Consider the following 19,004-nt stretch of genomic DNA (forward strand, 5'->3'; position numbering starts at 1 on the left):
CTTAGAATTTGGATTTATCATCCCGTACGTTTTACTTGGTATCACATAGTTGTGACTTACCATTTTTATTTAACATGTTGTCAGTCCTAATATTTCACCTATTTTATCCCTGGCTTCCATAATGATCGCACAGTCACAAAAAGAAAATCATGACCGCTGGTTGTAGCCAGCCGGTGTTGTTCTACAATATGGCCGCCAGAGGGCACAGGACGTCATCTCGGCGAACGGGACGTCAGCCGCTCCCCATTCCTCAGCAGGTGCAGTTGATTGGCGCAATGGAGCACGACCCGTCAAGTCCCGACCCAATTCTCTTACCAGGAAACTTGACGTTCAAGCGGTGCTCACTTCCCGCCGTCCGCGTTGTGGGCTGGGTGAGCGCTTAGGCCAAAGACCACTACTTGCTTTTTGATTCCGGGATTATTAAAATGAGTCCTCGTCTTATGGAATGTGGATCATGAGCGAGGAGACGGGATTCCCCAAAACTGTTTCCGTCTGTACTCCTCACACAGAATGACTTGCTGTGATTGACGGCCGTGCCATGGAGATCCAGAAGAGGTTTTCTGCGTGTTGGCAGAGTTTTCTAGCATGTTTTAAAAAGCCGAGTCAGTCTGGAGGCCAGGCCAGGCGTGAGCAGAAACCTGCCGCGGCTTTTGAAAACCCCAGTGCTGATGAAAACACAGAGCCAGACTTCCATTCAAAAAGATCTTTACCGCCGCTGCCAGTGGAGAAGGCAGTGGACTTTTACATCGCCCTGTATGATTACTCCGCCCGCACCGAGGAGGACCTGAGCTTCAACACTGGGGATACTTTAGAGGCTCTGGACAAAAGTACTGGTGATTGGTGGTTTGCCAAAGCCCTCACCGGGGTTTCAGCCTCCAAACAGGGATACATCCCTGCTAATTATGTGGCGCCTGTGGAGAGTATTGATGCAGAACCGTAAGTATCATCCCTCCCTTGTGTAGTATTTTCTGAATTCGATCCCCTTTTAAACCCAGAATCCCAATCCGCGATTTCCACGATTGTCTAAGAATATTGACGCGTTTGGAGTGCCCGCACTAACACACAGAAAATCATTTAAGAACCATCAATATGTCATTTCCCAGAGGTAAGACACGGTCAAATGTGAAACCAGGCCATGTTTTTCTGTCTTCAGTGCCGAAATATGTTTTCAGTCTTGGGTTAAACTAGTTAATAATTCTCTGTGACCAGGAAGTCTAAATTTACGGGTTAATAATTCTCGGGAGGGGAGGGCTTGAAAACACGAAAACATACATAGTGCAATAAATTGCCTTTTCCTGCATTTCTTGAACCGTGGAAGGACTATGACCACATTTTTGTGAACACAGACAGAAACTGGTTTTGCAACAAAGATCAGTTAAGCAGCAGGTGGCCAATTCAGTACTCTGTGAGGGGCCTTGACACATGCAGATATTACAGGATAACATAACATTTTCTTTGTTGTCATGTGAGGCTGATCAATCGGAAAAGTAATGTCACAGAAAAGTCCCATATTTGTGGTTCATTCTCAGCATACTTGTCATCTCAGTGAAACCGGTTTCTACTCAGCTGTATTCAGATTTTTCCTGTTTTGTTTACAAGTTTTACAAGTGAAACTATGACACTAATGATGCCTGGATGGATCAAAGGGTTAAAAACAAAGTCACAAACTTGATGGACGACTTGATGAAAAGACAGAGAAGAATTTGTTTCATAATACACTTACATAGAATCCTGCTGCATATCACATACAGTACATATCTGAAGACAAGCCTTTATCAATCCGACTAATGCGAAGTTAAGGGTCAGGCCTTACACCATTCAGCATTTTAACAAGGGTTAGGGCTTTACCTTCCCATTTTACCTCCTAATGATAAATGTAACAATTTCCTAATACATCTGTGCATCATATTTCCATTCTTGTGTTGACTCACTCATAATACGTAGGTAGACCTAAGTAATTACCAGGTAAAGATTCTGGACTTGTGGACTAAGCTTATGGTTAGATGCCATTGGTTTCTTTAGCCATTTGGTTTAATCAGGACCAGATTAACATGCTAGGTGGCCTCTGATGGATCCCGTTGTAATGTATATACACGTGTTAGTTGTTAGTTTGTGGTTATTTGATTAAGCATGAAATGATTTAGTATAATGCATCATGCAAAATCAAGACAGAAGTTAATAAGAAATGTCATTTTTTATCTTTCTTAATGTCAACAAATCTCACGAGAAGACCAAAACCAACCATTTGTCCTTCTTTCAATACTTTCCAACTTTCCCTGGCCTGTCACTGGCTCTCAGCCCCAAGCACATTGGTTCCTACTGAAGATGTGAATATTTACTAATGGATCATGAATACATACTTTCATTTTTTTTTTTTTTTTTTTAAAAGCTAAAACATCTCCTAAAACAGCTGGGCACTGTACAGAAAGTGTTACAGAAAGAGGAGGAAATAGTTCATTTGTTTGGGACTACTTCCAGCAGCGGATTAATCTACATGTGGGGCTCCAGTGAGTATTACCAGCAGCAGGATATTGTATATGGGCCTGAGTCAACATAAACTACTGTAAAGTGTCTGTGTTCAGGGTGATGAAGGAATATGTCACCCAGTGCAACAGTGTGGCCCACTGATGTGTTTTTAATAGTTTTTGGAAACAATGGAGCTCAGAGGAATAAGCTATATCAGGCTGTGATACACACAATATTTGTTAGCAAGATACAGTCATAGTTTGTTTGTGGCTCTCTGGGGATTTTTTGACGAAAACAAAAATGTAGAATAGCACCAGACTCTTCCTTTAACACAATATTTAAAAAAAAATTGATTGGGTAAAAAGTATATTGTCATATTGTGTTTAGTGGTGAAGACAGTGTTACTAAGACAATTTTCAATCAATCAAATAATCAGTAACCACAGTGAACCCCCCCCCCCCGACAGTTTGATGCTCTGTTTTTTTTTTTTTTCTTTAATTATTATGGATATTCAGAAAATACCTGAAATGTGTTTGTCTAGCTCTGCTTTTTTGCTTAAATTCTGATTTTTAGATGGTATTTTCCCGACACCAAGAGGCAGGATGCGGAGAAGATGTTGCTGGCTGGAGGGAACAAGCATGGTGCCTTCCTCATCAGAAATTGTGAAAGTCAGAAAGGAGAGCTCTCCCTCTCAGGTGAGCTAACGTAACAAGTTTCTTTCGCAGCATAAACTTTAAATAAATTCCCAATTTTGCAACCAAACACTCATTCAAGTGAACTTTCAACCTTTTCTGTTCAGTTTTTTAAAACAGTGCACATTAATATGAACATTAAAGCAGGATTATGCCACTTTTGAAAGATGAAACGACTCAATCTTCTTTCAAACAAAAAGTTGAAATCACAAGCAATAAAACACACCCTCTTTTAATTTAGTGGCAAAAGTTCTGGGTTCTGCATGCTGCAGATTACTAAATTAGTAATTAATATGATTAATAAGATATCTCATAATGGGTTCGAGTTTCCTCTAAGAAGTGATAGAATGGTTCAGACATTAACAGGTTTCCAAGGCTATGCAACTTTTGTAAGAACAAATAACATATTCTTTCTCTTACAAATAAAAGGAGAATTTATAAGAAAATATAGCCGCAAGTGGCAATTTGCGGGCGCTAACCTTTTTTGCGCTCAACAGCACTCAAATTTAAAGCCACAAGCAGCAGTGAGCAGGTTTAAGGCTCGACAAAGCTGAGCAAAATCCCTTCAGCTAGTTTAAGTCTTTTCAAAGATGGAGTGGGACCAATCACACACTTGTTTCACCATCACAATGTATGCAGAGAAAAAATTCTAAATTCAACGAAGTGTCCATGTAGTAAATAACATCTTATCTTGTCTACCATATAATAAATGCATTGGGGAGCTTACTGATGGACTTCAGTGGTGTTTGTTAATTTTTTCCTCCACAAAGAAATAGCAAAAGTGAATGCTTTGACTGGAGTTAATGACAGCTTTATGAAAAGAGAAAAAGGCTAATGCAATGGAAGGTGCTGTTATGATGCTAAGCTTTTTTTTGACCTGTTTCAATTACAATTGATCCAGGTTGCATGGTATGTTGGATTTAGTATTTGTTAATGGTAGGTGTATAAATTTAGTTTTAAGAATATTTTAGGTTGTTAAAGACGAGTCAAGGGAATGGAAAAATATATTGAACTAATTACAGATTCTTTATTCTAAATATTGATGTCATTAACATTCTCTTTTTAATCAATATAGCCATTAACTCTGTGGCTAAAATGAATAACAAGAGAGATACCAGACAACCCTGCCTAATGCCTTTTGAGATTAAAAAACATGTATTGGACCAGTTTTTAAGAAAACACAGCTGTTAATGTCATTATAAGCCATTCTGACTGCATTATAGAAGAATGGCTCAAAACCAAAGGGATTCACTCAAGTGAGTCAAAGGCTTTAAAGAACTCCAGAAAAAGGACCAGACCATCATCATTTATAAATGAGCTGTAATCAAACATATCAAGGATTATTTGTGTATGATTATGAATATGTCTGCCTTTAATTCAAGATAACTGGTAGTCCCCAATAATCTTAAATGCTCATGTTGGTGAATTTACACTCAGATGTATTGTAATAATTGTGTATGTAATTACTCGTCAGTATTTTATAATTTAATTGTCAATGCTTAATTTAATTCTGTATAAATATACTTCAGTGTATTTTTAAAAAACTCCTCTTTAATACTCCATCAGGATTAATCTTGATTGGACAAATTGTTAATGAGTTGTGGCCAATTTCCTGCTAAGCCCTGCCGCTGGGGACGTTTTTTGACTGTGGGAAGCCATGTTTTTGGACCGATCTTGCCAATTTATGATAGAATTTTTTATCTCAGTCCCAAATTTGGTGTTGATTTGGTGTTTTGTGAAGCACATTGAGCTTGACTTGTCTGTCAGATTTCAAGTGAACCACACTTACAGTGTGAAGGGCGTGGCCTTTACAAAATCTTGTTTTTTGGCCTTAATTATAGCGCCACTATCTGGCTGATTGGGCTCACGTTTCTTGGGAAGCATTTGCACATTATTTCAAGTTATTGGGCCAATATTCATGTTTCTAGCTCCTTCCTGCTCCAGCACAGCCTTGGCTTAAGACACCAAAGAATAAACCAACAGTGTTGGGGAGTAGTGAACTACATTAAACTATTAGTTTAAATACATTTTGCAGTATTTTGATTAAAGTAGTTAAATTACTTTTTTGCCAATTTTATGCAATTAACTACTGAAACTACAAACAATATTGAGCCATAAAGGGAAAATTATTTATTTTTAATTTTTTTATTTTTATGTGTGCTTCTCTACTGTAACTGAACCCCCTTTGACGAGCCCCACCCCCTTTCTCTTTCATTCTTACCACTGTGAAGGCATTTCAAGGCAATCCATTCATCAGATAATAATTTCATATCAGATGTACATTGTCATTTTGGATATTTTTTTTACAAAGTAGTTTGAACTACTTTTTCTAAGTAGCTTTATTTAACCTAACTAAATTGATCCCTAGGGTAGCTTTGCTGTAGTTCAGCTTCTTCCAGTGTGAAGTATTTATGCTTTTTTTAAGTAGCTTCCCCAACACTGCCTAATAATACACACCCTTGCTCAGTTTGTTATATTCAGGGGTGCTTTTCAGCCTTGCTTGGTCCTGAATGACCAAAGGTTTGGTGGTTAACATTAGCTAGTGTTAACCAACTTTATATAGATATTACTGTTTAACTGGCACTGTTAATGACACTTTCCTTACTTTTGATACTGTTAGAATACAGTCATTTTGGCTATTGGGCACCTTTTTGGCAAAAGATAGCTACATAAGCTCATTTAAACATCAATTTAAACAAAAAAAACAAACAAACAAAAATCATTGTATATGTCCCAGTGTTAGCTAGCCAGGTAATGTTTTTATGTAGCCGAATAATTATTAACCTAGAATGATCGAAGAACCTGCTTGGTGTGGTAAGGTCTGAACAACTTCCCTAAAACAATCAGATAACCAAAAAATTTCAGTTGTACAAGTGTATTATTCCACACTATCAATATCTTTGATACAAAATTCCCGTTTACAACCTTTAAAAGCACATTGGCTGACTAACATCTTTCTCACATGAAGTCATGCTGGTCTCTGCTGCCTGTTTGCTTCTCTGCCACAAAACACACATTTCATCCCCAAGCATTGTTCAGTGATTCATTTGTTTCCTCAATTCGCTCAAATGATTGATGGTTTGAAGGTCATCAAGTTAAATAAATAGAGGTCGCTGCTCCCATTAAAGCAGTGTGATAAGTTTATCTCTCTCTGTTCTAATCTGTCTTTTCACTGGCCTTGCTCTTCCCATTTACAGTTGAATTCTTTCCATGCTCATTCATTAAAGATAGTTGATAATGTAGTTCATTTCAAAGCCTTTAACCCCAGGTTAATTCACTGATTTTGTGCATGAATCAGGTCAGCACTTGTTGAAGGATAATTCTGGTATTTTTAATCCTGGGCCCTATTTTCCCATTTTTTTGGGCGTAAATGATTAATAGGGACAAAAATGTTTGGAATCGGTCCAATATTTAGCAAGAGTGCTATAACCGGCAACCGCAAAACAGCTGCAATGTAATCCAAAGGGGCATCTGTCCATGTCAAAGTGCGTCCACTAGAAGTTCTTGTTTTTGCCACTGTCAGGTTCAGATTGGTTCAGAAGGGTCTGACAACATTATTGAGGGATTCCTACATGGACTTGGATCTAACATGACTTGTGTCTGACATGTAGCAGAAGTCATGATCTTTTGGATTACATTGCAACTGTTCCATGGTTGCTGGTTATAGTGTTCTCGCTAAATATTGGACCGATTGCAAAGATTTTTGTTTCGTATTAATCATTTAGACCCAAAAGATGGGAAAATAGGGCCCGGGTTGCAAAATACCGGACTTATCATTTAAGAACACAGTTGGTCTGGAAAATACGGAGAGAGAGTAATGAAAACAGTTGTTTTCTTTTTTTTTTTTTTTTTGCTACACAAAATTAAGCATACCTAATATTATAATAATATTTTACAAATATTCAATGAGTTTCAGTGATGATGTTCTTCATGACATCTTCGCCAGAAAGTTAAGTTAAACAAATTTCCCTGTCTGATTTCATAATGGACTTCGCACCCTCTGAATTCTCCCATGATGATGATGGGTCAATTAAATGACGTCATGTATTTTTGTATATCTGTAATGAACATTCATAGTCAACTTTTTGAGCTGCACTAATCCATATTTGCATACAGCATAAACAGAGTTTTTTTTTTTTCACGTCTTTCAACTCTTTGTTTTGGTTTTACGGAAAAACTTTACTGTTCTGCTCGAGTCTTACCACTCTCTTAACCTCATTTACTACTGCAGCTGTTATCAGTGAAAAAAACAGGAAAAACTTGTGTTAGCTTGCTTTGATTAAAAACGTAACAACCACTGTACCATGAGAAAACCTTACTTGTATAGTTCTTGACTCCTGAGTATATCACTGGATGCTCACTTGTCTTTCAGTGCTGGACAGTGGGAGGGTGAAGCATTACAAACTGAGGAAACTAGAGAATGGTCACTACTTTGTGTCAAGGACGAGATCCTTTCAAACACTGAAGGAGTTAGTGGAACATTACTCCAGACTGGCTGATGGCCTCTGTGTGCGTCTGGGTGAACCATGCAAAAAGGTAAAACACAAGATATAGCACAACAGGAACTAAGCACGTCCTGTGTATTATTCTAAATTCCATTATTGCCTTGTTGCTATTCATTGAGTTCACTTATTTATAGAGTATAAATACAAATCGGCACCTCAGTAAACAGTCACTCTTCCTTTCCTTGTAGATGGAAGCACCACAGACTCATGGTCTGTCCTACAACACAGTGGACCAATGGGAGATTGACCGCAACTCCATCAGGCTGCTGAGGAAGCTGGGAGCCGGTCAGTTTGGTGAAGTCTTCGAGGGCCTGTGGAACGAAACCACAGCAGTCGCAGTGAAGACCCTCAAACCTGGTACACAAAAAAATCATTTTTATTTGTATAGCACCATTCAAAGACAGATTAATTAAAAATGAGCAAATTCAAAGTTGATTACACTGATCATGTCAACAGCAAAATTAATAATATACCAGTATTGTGGTATGATGTCAATAAAGATCCTAGCTGCAGCATTCTGAACAATATGGAGATATGTCAGGGATTTTTGACTAAGAGACCCATGGAATTACACTTACCTGAACATGAAATGACAAAAACGGAACGGATAAAAATGACTTGGATAAAAAGACGTAGTTTGATAATGCAAGACTGTACTGTTGTCGTGACGTGATCAAAACAAGTAAGCTCACAGAGCCTGGGTTTTGGAACAGATGTTTAGTGTGAGAAACCAAACTACCGAGGTCATTAAGATCTTCAAGATGATATGTGGTTCAGGAAGAACCTGAAATAATAGTTTGGAATTTTAAGCATGAAAGCTCATTCTTTAGCTTGAAAAAAATAACTTTGACAAAATATTCTCAACCGAAGGTCCACTTACTTGCGTTTTACAAGCTTGTCTCAGAGCTTTTTACCACATCTCAAAGTCTGCTCAGTTGTTGTGTTGGTTCAGGTGTCATCACGTCCTGAGTATGGAGCGTCGATCATGTCATAACAGGTGGTTGTATATGGGGAAGATTGTGACTAATTTCAGTTTGACTTTGCCTCCAGGTAGTTGTAAATCTTGAAACATACAACTGTCAGTAAGGCAGTTGATAAGAGCCTGGGAAAAATTTTGTACTCCTGGTTTTAAAAAGAGGGTATATCTCATAATATCTGTATTATCTCTGCTTCATTGGAAGGATAAATTATGGCTGTCCATTATTTTACCAAGAAAGAGCATTTAAAAGGAAAATTGATTTAGAATTAATTTAGAGCCTCGAAGGACCTCAGTTAGAATTCCCTGTTGTCACTGAGAATGATGTGTGTTTAAGATAGGCCAGGACACATCAGTTAAACATCATCTGCTGGAGTCTTTGGTTTTATACAGGTTTTATTCCACTGGGCTATCATTGGCACTTTCCTGGAAACTTCCACTCTTGTGGTTTACTGAGCACTCGCTAATGGCTAATAGTCTTAATTATGGGCTCATTAGTCAGAATAATAGTTAAGTAAAATTCTGTATTAAGAATATCTTGCAATAGAGTTGCAATTGTAAGCAGCCACAGTTCCTTGATTGGAAAATGAGCTGGATAGTTTGCACGAGCAGCATTAAACTCTAAGGGTAACCAGACCAAAAACAAATCAAGTATAATTATAGCACGTATTCATCAACAGAAAATCCAAGCATTTTTGTAAGAGCGAGTGCACAAACACTAAGTCACATAATGTGTATCGCCAAAGCAGTCGATAATCTTCCAAAACAATTAGATCTCACTGAATAATCACTGAACACCTTTACCAGGTACCATGGATCCTGAGGACTTCTTGAGAGAGGCTCAGATCATGAAGAGGCTGCGGCACTCCAAGCTGATCCAGCTGTATGCCGTCTGCACCATGGAGGATCCCATCTACATCATCACAGAGCTAATGAAGAACGGCAGCCTGCTGGAATACCTCCAGAGTAAGACGGCCTTATTTTTATCTACACCTGATTATGAGCTACTGCTACTTTATGATCGGATGAGAGTGTAATGCTACTCGTGCTGCAGTTCTTTGAAACCTAAATCTAACCTTCATCCCCGACCACACAGATTTCACATAATAACTTGTATTTTTATTTATTTAATTATTATTATTTTTATGTAGTCTTGTCCAGCAGCCTTTAGACAATTGATTTTTATCTTTAATTTTTTTTAGATGTTAATACTTTAGGCCAGATTGAATAGAGTACTTAAAAGATAAATTATGCAGAAGTTTGAAAATTAAAAAAGTGAGGCTCTACCTTCTTGTTTTTCAGACTTATGATTTAATAATTCTGCTTAGATAAGTGTTAAAGAATGATTTCTGTGGATCAAACTCTGAGCCTGACTGGGATCTTACTGATGAACGCAGGAGTCCGAACTGGCTCATTCTGCACTTATATAAGAAGATAAGGATGTGTACTAATGTTACCCTAGTTTTATCACTTGACATCAAGCCTGCATCTCATGACATGTTGACATCATATTGAGGAAGAGAATGGCTTCACTTGCTTTTATTTACAGCCGGTTAGCACGAGTGATCGTGTGTGTGTGTGTGTGTGTGTGTGTGTGTGTGTGTGTGTGTGTGTGTGTGTGTGTGTGTGTGTGTGTGTGTGTTTTCGCCATAAAAGTCTCTGGGCAGAGTTGCATGTTTTCAAGCTTCATAATAATACAGTGGCTTCAGAACATATTTAGATTCCTTCACTTTTTGCTAACTTTGGTTGTAGATTTAATTTTGAATGGATAAAATTGCCATTTTTGCCCAACAATCTACACTCAACCTATAATGACAAAGTGAAAAAATGTTTTTAGAAACTTTTGAAAATATATTAAAAATAGACAACAGAAATCTCCATTAAAAAATTACTCAGACCCTTTGCTGTAGAACTCCAAATTCTGGTCAGGTGCAATCTGTTTGCTTTAATTATCCTTGCATGTGTCTAGAGCTTGATTTGAGTCCACCTGTGGTAAACTGAATTGATTGGACATAGTTTAGGACACTGCATGTCAGGACAAAAACCAAGACATGAGGTCCAAGGAACTCTGGCGAGGCATAGATCAGGGTTTAAGGGTACAAAACCATTTCTAAAGCTTTGAGTGTTCCCAGGAGCACAGTGGCCTCAATAATTGTGAAATTGAAGATATTTGGCACCATTAGGACTCATCCTAGGGTTGGCTGTTCAGCCAGCAAGAAGGGCCTCGGTCAGGGAGGTCACCAAGAACCCAAAGGTCACTCTAACAGAGCTTCAGAAGTCCTTTGCATGATCATGGGAGAACCTGCTGGAAGACCATCTCAGCAGCACTCCCTCAATCAGGTCTTTGTGGTAGAGTGGCTAGATGGAAGCCACTTCGCGTAAAAGGCAGGTGACAGCTTAGAGTTTTCCAAATTGCATTTAAAGGAAAGGAAGGATGAATGCAGCCAAACACAGCGAGGTCCTTGAAGAAAACCTGCTCCAGAGTGCACACGACTGGAGAATAGTGCGACGGTTCACCTTTCAGCACAACACTGACCCGAAGAATACAGTCAAGACAACGCTCAAGTGGGTTCAGGACATTTCTCTGACTGTCCTTGAGTCCAACGCCCAGACTTAAACCCCATAGAACATCTTTGGAGAGACCTGAAGATGGCAGCTCACAGACGCTTTGCATCCAATCTGAAAGAGCTTGAGAGGATCTGCCTAGGAGGAAGACTAGGATAAACTCCCCGAAGCCAGGTGTGTGAAGCTTGTAGAGAATTAACCAAGAAGTCTCGATTCTGTAATTGCTTCTACAAAAGTACTGAATTAAGGGTCTAAATACTTTTTGTAAATGAGAGATTTTAGTTTTTGATTTTTAATAAATTGCACAAATTTCTATAAACATGTTTTCACTTGGCCATTATGGGTTTATTGAGTGATTGAGTGAATGGCAGTTTTTATCCCGTTACAATTAAATCAACGAAACAATACAGTGTGCAAAAAGTGGAGGGGTCTAAATATTTTCTGAAGCCACTGTACATTACATGTTTAATTTAATAATTTAATAGTCTTTAATTTAAACCAGCACTGGTCAACATTCACTGCGTTGTAATGCACACCAGTCAATTACTGCTCTGCGTGATTTTCATATAAAAAGTTTTTTTTTTTTCCTTTTTCCTTTTTCTTTTTGGTATTATACCTTAATTGGACAGTTTTGACAATATACATCAGAGGATTTCAAACTGTAAGGGAGGTGCGAGAGAGTTGCAGGGAGGGATGTGGAAGGTGAGATATGAGGCAAAGATACTGTGTGAGGTGGAAGAGACAGGTACATGCAGGTGATCTAAATACGATGGGAAGTTAGTTATAGTAGTTTGGTTGTGACGCACAGCTCAGAGAGGCAATTAAGATACTTAAAAACCCTTAACACCTGATTGCTGGACTTTGCTGCATTAAAACAACCCAAACAACCAAATGTTAAGAAAGAGGGAGAGGGGATGATGTTATAGATGTCCTCAGTCTCGAACCAGGGCAGTCATGATAACATGGTAGCGTTTTCAACTGTGCTGGGTCACATCTGTTTAATAAAGCATTTTTACCAATTAGGACAGGTTTCACTCAATGAACCAGAACATTTAGTGTCATATAGGAGGTTAAATAAGTCTGACCTAAGTTACCATGGAAGCTTATCCCTCCAGGCTAGCCTGGTCCTGGTCAGGTTAGTTTTGAGCTTCATCTCAGCTTAACAAGTGTTACAATCATTCTGCCAGAGTGAAGTTTTTTCTCCACAGTTTTTCCTGGGCAGTCCCTCAGTATGGTCTAGTCAAAACTGCAGCACACATCGGATTTCTGACATTTTGACAGACTTTAGACCGCAGTTACTGGCAACTAAAAATGTGGAGCCCATATCCATACAGCATTACAGTTCACTTACAGTATGCTCCTTCAAATGCACCGGAAAAAACGATATGTATTTTTCCGCTTTTCAGTTCTTTAAGGCAAAGATAATAATTATGTTTGACCCATGTCTGTAGTCTTGTAGCAAAAGTAGCCTTTTCACCATTTTCTCTCACATTAAATTGCAAGTAAATAAAGGTAATGAAATGAAGCATACACCCTGAAAGAGAACTTCTTAAAAGATATTACTCGTGTCAAAGCCTGAGCTCACCACTTGTCTGCAACATGCTGCCAAATGCTCACTTTTGCTTTGTTAATGGTGGTGGTTTTGTTTTTAACAGTCCAACTTATGTATAATATGTAAAGCTAAAATGATCAGTTAATTAAATAGTTGATTAACAGAAGATTAATTAGAACTATTTTGATAATTTACTTGTTGCCATCATCAAGCAAAAATGTCCAACATTCTCTCGTTAGACTTTCTCCAGATTTGATGCTTTTCCTTCCAATTTATGAGAGAAAATTGAATATTTTTAGGTTATGGCCCTTCGGTTAGAAAACAAGACATCTGAATACCTCATGTTGGGCACACCTGTTGTAGAAAGACAGTTAGTATTTTTACTAAAGACCTTTCATTTGCTAAATATCTGACCTTTTGTACTTGCTTTGGTGTGTGTTGCATTCATCTCGTAGACAGACATGCTGAGATGTACTGTGAGAGATCTAGTTTCACTTCCATTTAGAGTGCCGGTCACTCTCAGGAGCGCTCATATGGAACTGATGTTTGCAACCCTGACACAGTCTGTGTGGTGACCCATACCTGCCATAATTCACAACACAACCTGGGAATGTAACACATCATGTTCAAAGTCACACAAGTATAAAATTTAAAGTTTAACACATTATGCACATGTTAGCTGCTTTCTCTCTCTTCTCTTTTTTTTAAATCTTTGATTAGGGTAATGCACGTTAAAACATGACTGTAGAAGGTATGTTAGAGTTAGACAAAATCCCTGGTCAGCATGGTCCTGAAGGGAGGTCTAATCTGGCAAATTAGAACATCTGTGTAGGTGAACACCATGTGTACAGGATTTATTCACTTATTAACTTAAAAAAAAAGTTTATAGAATATTCTGATGTTAAAAATTTGGTCAAGAATTGGTAATAAATAGCATTTCACACTTTTTATATTCAACTTAAAGACTGAACAATTTAAGGAAAACATCTAATCGGAAATGTGTTCACTATCACAGCTGCAGTTTGAATTGCTACCATTTTCAATAAACTCCAGACATGTATTTGTTGCTCATTAAGCCTACATTTCATAAGACATTACATCACTCAATAATTCTCTCATGGCTTTTAAAAAGTGGTGTTACATTTATCAAGAGCCGCTACAGTTGTCCAGTTAAAGCTGTAATGACAAACTGCTGGAAAGTCACAACTGACAATGTTTTAAGACTTCTCAACCCCAAATCCTGTGGGTCCAATTAAAAGAGTTTTAATGGTTTTTTATGGAAAACTATCTGGCCTAATGAAAAAGTTTAAATAAATCTTATGTGTACAATTTGTTATATGCCAATATATATAACGCAAATATGGTCTTTCATGGTTAAATGTCTCCAGAGTAAAATACACAAGTTGGATAATTTTCTTTCAAAAAGTTTTTATCCCATTTCTTTCTTTGCTACATGTCATTCTTGACTCACGGTGGGACTGTGACTCATTATGTGGCCTTCTACCATGCTTACAGAGGATAAGGGTACCACGCTGCGTATCTCTGACCAGATTGAGATGGCTGCGCAGGTGGCATCAGGAATGGCTTTCCTGGAGTTACAGAACTACATCCACAGAGACCTGGCAGCCAGGAACGTCCTGGTGGGGGAGAACAACATCTGCAAGGTCGCTGACTTTGGCCTTGCCAGGGTCTTCATGGTGGGTTTGACTTTTAAAGTGCTGTTGTATACTGTATGTAGAAAGTGTCATAGTTCTTCTCACCAATCACAAAAAATATATAATAATAATAATAAATAATAATAAAATATATAATACACAATAGAAATACTCTTGTAAGCGAACCTCTTGATCAGATTATACAATGTATGCCCTCATTTACTAGCATGCATTATAAAGCCTAATAAATACTCCACAACCTAAGACACACAGTTTGTTAAACCTTAGGTACTATCACATTAGGTGTTTTGTGTTGACAAGAGTGACGCCCAGATAGATCAAATAGCCCTCTTAAATCCAGGTTTGTCCTGCCATGTTGTAAAAGTGTGGATCTTTGCACTAAAGCTGACCCACTGAAAGTAAAAAGTCTGTATTGTGTGTCTTGTTCTGTTGTTAGAAAGAGAATGAGAATGTGTACGAAGCTAAAGAAGGCACAAAATTTCCTGTGAAATGGACCGCTCCAGAGGCCATCAATGAAAACAAGTTCACTATAAAATCTGATGTTTGGTCCTTTGGAATTTTGCTGTATGAGATCATGACATTTGGCCAGATGCCTTACCCAGGTAACACCTTTATCAACATTACTTTAAATAATTGATAAATGATTCTCTGTACATAGAGATTTTAAAAAAAGTTTGAGTGCAGAAAATCTCTCCTGTTAGATCTGTGATCATGTCCCTCTGTGATTGTTCCAGCCATGACAAACTACCAGGTGGTCCAGAGGGTTCCCCAGGGCTACAGGATGCTGTGCCCCCCCAAATGCCCCAGAGTCATGTATAACATTATGATGGACTGCTGGAAGGAAGAAGAACAGGACCGGCCCACGTTTGAGACCCTGCAGTGGAAGCTGGAGGACTTCTTCGACCTGGATGTGACCTCGTATGACGATGCCAGCCGTTATTAGCAGCACACTGACCAGGCTGCGGCATGTGGAAAGAGAGGAACAAAAAAAAAAAACTCTGTACGCACCAAAACAAAATCAAACTCACTTGAATACAAACATGAAGGTACGCTGATATTTTTATAAAGTAACAGATTCAAATGTAATTTAAAATTCCTCTCACAGCAGTCAAATGAAGGATCTAAAATCTTTGATATGCATGTGATAGAATACTGTGCAACTGAGGAAGATTTTCCCACAGCAGCAGTTGGTCTTCCTTTGTGTGACAACTGAATGCACTTTCAGGCAGGCTGTCCGTCCATCTCGATGAACCAGTCCGTCTTGCACTCAGCATAGCACACATAGTTCCCGCCGGCTACCTGCCGAGCTATTCCTGGAAGGTACCCGAGAGTATCTGAGCAATGTTCACTTACTAGCTCTGTCTGTTTTGCTTTGTGTCTTAGAGAGCGAGACTGAGTGAGTGGCTGGTGCTGGTCATCTCACACATTCCTGATTGCATTTGTATGGTAACTATCACAGGTGATCCTAACGTTATTCAAAGGCGGGCGACTACCTTTGGCCCTAGTAGCCAGAGAGGCCCACTAAATCAAAAAGAGCAGCAGTGTCAGTGATGATTCTCTGTGGGTGCATCGCTACGAGCAACCCTTTTCACATTACATGTAGTACTTCCAGCTTTTCCACTGTTATTATGAAATATTGATTAAAGCAAATTTCAGGGATATCAAGTACATCTGCCTTACTCCATCCAAAATCACAAAAAAAGTGCATTGGATTTTTCATGGTCTGACAACTTTTCGACGTTGCCTTGCACTGCATTGACGCAAACACTCAAATGTAAAAGTGTAGAAGCAGGATCTGAAGCCGTAGGGGGTTGTGTTTCCTCCGATAGGGTAGGGAGCAGCACGCAAAGTGGTAGAGGCAGGCTAGCGGTTATGTTTTGTAAGGAGATGCCTACAAACAATAAAGCCTCATCTTATTGTGGAGCAAGCAAACAGTGGAAGTTGGATAATCTAAACCTACTGCATGAGCTGCTTGGAGCAAATGCAGTTTAGTTTTGATTTTGGATGGAGATACATGAATATGCCTCAGACTTTGCCCATTAAACATTGTTGTATTATCTTTGGCGTCCCTTAAACATATGTTAAAGATTGTTTAACATTACGTTGTGTTAAATTGTAGCACAAGTTATTATTTTTAGTGCACATAGAAATTATTTTTTTCCTTGATACTGGCTGTGCCACATAGTTTTGGCAGTCCAGTGGCTGGATGGGTTTTTTTTTGTTTTTTTTTCCTTTTTCCTGGGCCTCTAAATCAACTAGTCTTCCCACAGTAGCTGCCTTGCAGCAACACACCCTAAACCAAAGTCCTCTCACACCTGTCTGCTTTTATAAGAGAGTACACTTAGTTAAATGCATTTTATTTGTTAGTCTTACTCATGTGGGACCTACAGTCTAATGGCTCGATGACTGAACAATGTTACACTGGACTTTTTTCCCTCCTTTTTTTTTTTTTTTTTTTTTACTGTAGAGCTGCTCTCAGATCTGTTGCAGTCTTCTTCCTGACCATCAGAAGCTACAACATTAAAGACACAGCACCCCTAATCAGATGCTTGACATATTTACTTAAGTTGTTGCAACAGGTGGATTTTCTCGTGCTCTGATCGTTTTGTATGATGTTTTTATCATGAACAAAATCTTGTTAATTGTACATTACAACCATGCCAGTGTTTATATGTAATCATACTGTATTTTAACATAATTATTCTTTAATTCGTAACATAATTAAATGAATTATATTTAGTATGATCTTGGTTGCGTTGTGTCATTGGAAACCTTGTGTTTTGAATTAACTTTGCCAAAATCAAGACCAATCACAAGACATAAGAAAACAAGGCAATAATGAACATTATGAGTAAATCAGATGTGGTTAAAATTGATACAAATAATACATTTAAAAGCAAGTAAATCCATTTAAATACGTTTAATAGAGGTCAGCAGGCTGCAGAGCTTTCTCCTATCTATGGAACAATCTCCCGGCTGACATCAGTCTGGTGAGTCCTTTAAACTTGAAAATTTGAAACTTTTTCTCTCCCCTTAGCTTTCAATAAGTTCCCTATTCTTTTAGCTACCCTGGTGACCCCATACCTATTACCATTTTATTTCCAGTGCACTGGTCTGACTCTGTCTTCATTAAGCTTAAGGCCTCAGTAATTCAAGCCCATGTCTGTCCTGCTGACGAGCACATTGATGACTCCCTGAAAAGCATTTGTTTGAGCAAACGTGGCAAAGCTGTGTGCCCGAGTCTATCTTCACTGTCACCTGGTCTTTCTCTTTCTGCTTGTCCTTTACCCAGGACTTTATGCTGATGGGGGCCCTATCGATGCTTCAGATCTTTGTCCACCACGACGCTCAGCCAGCGCTTGCTCCTGTCTTTGTTAGTTCCCGTTCTCACATCACGTGAATGTCTGCAACTAACTGTTTAATTCTTTTCTCAGCTCTGGTCTCTTTTTCCCTCTGTACAAATGATGTCCTGAGGTTAACCCCCTTGTGTACATGTGTAGTCTTTTCCAGGTCTTCGTGGTACAGTGGAGGTTGTGACGTCCAGGTCCTACCATTCCTTAGAGGCACCTGGGGAGGGTTCAGTGCCTTCTCTGATCCACATTCTTTGCATGTTTCACTTTATTTAGATTATGATTAAACTATTGTTACTCTGTCTAAATTTTTTTTTTTTTTATCTTATACCGAGACACGTTTGTGATTTTGGATGAATAAAAAATGAAAAATCCTGCACACCATTGAGCTTTGGACTGAAATGTCATAGGAAAATGTGAGGGGGTTTTTTTTGTTTTTTTTTCTCTCAGATTTATAGACATAAAATTGCCTTGACTTGGCATAAATTCTCTATATTATAGTTAAAATTCTTAAATTACAAAATTTAAAAAAACAAAAAGCAAATAAAATAGGTAAATAAAAAAAGGTTTCAATCGAAAAAATTTTGATTGAAATATTTTTAAAGGGACATTTTCATTTTAAATTAGTCTTTTATGTTAATTTTTACAATGTTTACCTATTGGAAATGCACCAAATTTCAATGTGCCTTAGGAGTTAAGGTTATGAATCAACAACATAAAATAAACAAGTAACTACCAAACAGCTACCATCAATTTTATTAAAAACACACTGGTTTTCTAGAAAAACATGATAAACTGTACCTGTCGTCGCTGACATCATCAGATGTAACTTCCCAATTTGGCCACACAGTGGCGCTGACGCCCTCCTATGGACACTCATGCCTCATGTCCTCTTCCTGATAGTCAGAAAGCTCAGGGAAACATGCCTAAACTAAGACCAGTGGTCAGTAACACTTTAACCTTCAACCTTTTATGCCAGTGTAACTGTTAAATGCTTATTTTTAGTAAATGCAATTAAATTCCTCCGATGTACATTTCCTCTACCTCTATCTTGTCCCAGTTATTATCATTTGGTTCAAAGTTGACCAGTCTTAGATTTTCATCTAATTTGAGGTGACACTGCGATTTTTTTAATTTATAACCCTGAAATCAGAAAGATGACATTTAAGAGACATAAGTGAGTATCTATGTCTGCTTTTATATATGGTTGACATGTATCCAG

The 19,004-nt window shown here is 38.3% G+C and overlaps 1 protein-coding gene across 7 annotated transcripts; it reads left to right on the forward strand.

Annotated features, from left to right (window-relative positions):
- Window positions 1-231: 231 nt before the first annotated feature.
- Window positions 232-18,036, forward strand: frk (fyn-related Src family tyrosine kinase). Of its 7 annotated transcripts, none has more exons than XR_005707385.1 (10): window positions 232-936; window positions 3,040-3,161; window positions 7,531-7,694; window positions 7,852-8,020; window positions 9,447-9,605; window positions 14,272-14,453; window positions 14,869-15,034; window positions 15,167-15,478; window positions 17,360-17,422; window positions 17,933-17,993. XR_005707385.1 is itself a non-coding variant. In XM_040126131.1 (8 exons), exons 1-8 carry the CDS (start codon window positions 539-541, stop codon window positions 15,373-15,375), a joined length of 1,569 nt encoding a protein of 522 aa, XP_039982065.1. In that variant the 5' UTR covers window positions 232-538; the 3' UTR covers window positions 15,376-16,864. The 7 variants fall into 7 exon arrangements, 1 of the variants encoding a protein (XP_039982065.1); XR_005707381.1 differs by lacking the exon at window positions 17,360-17,422 and adding an exon at window positions 17,725-17,805 and having other exon boundaries at window positions 17,933-17,963; XR_005707384.1 differs by lacking the exon at window positions 17,933-17,993 and adding an exon at window positions 17,725-17,805.
- The last annotated feature ends 968 nt before the right edge of the window (window positions 18,037-19,004 follow it).

This window comes from Xiphias gladius, chromosome 4 (assembly GCF_016859285.1).
Source record: "Xiphias gladius isolate SHS-SW01 ecotype Sanya breed wild chromosome 4, ASM1685928v1, whole genome shotgun sequence".
Taxonomy (NCBI): Eukaryota; Metazoa; Chordata; class Actinopteri; order Istiophoriformes; family Xiphiidae; genus Xiphias; species Xiphias gladius.

Excerpts from the sequence above, each read along its gene's own strand:
- frk (XM_040126131.1), top strand. The coding sequence starts at position 539 with ATGGAGATCCAGAAGAGGTTTTCTGCGTGTTGGCAGAGTTTTCTAGCA. Across the intron at positions 3,162-7,530 it reads AGGAGAGCTCTCCCTCTCAG|TGCTGGACAGTGGGAGGGTG; the intron begins GTGAGCTAACGT and ends CTTGTCTTTCAG. Across the intron at positions 8,021-9,446 it reads AGTGAAGACCCTCAAACCTG|GTACCATGGATCCTGAGGAC; the intron begins GTACACAAAAAA and ends CACCTTTACCAG.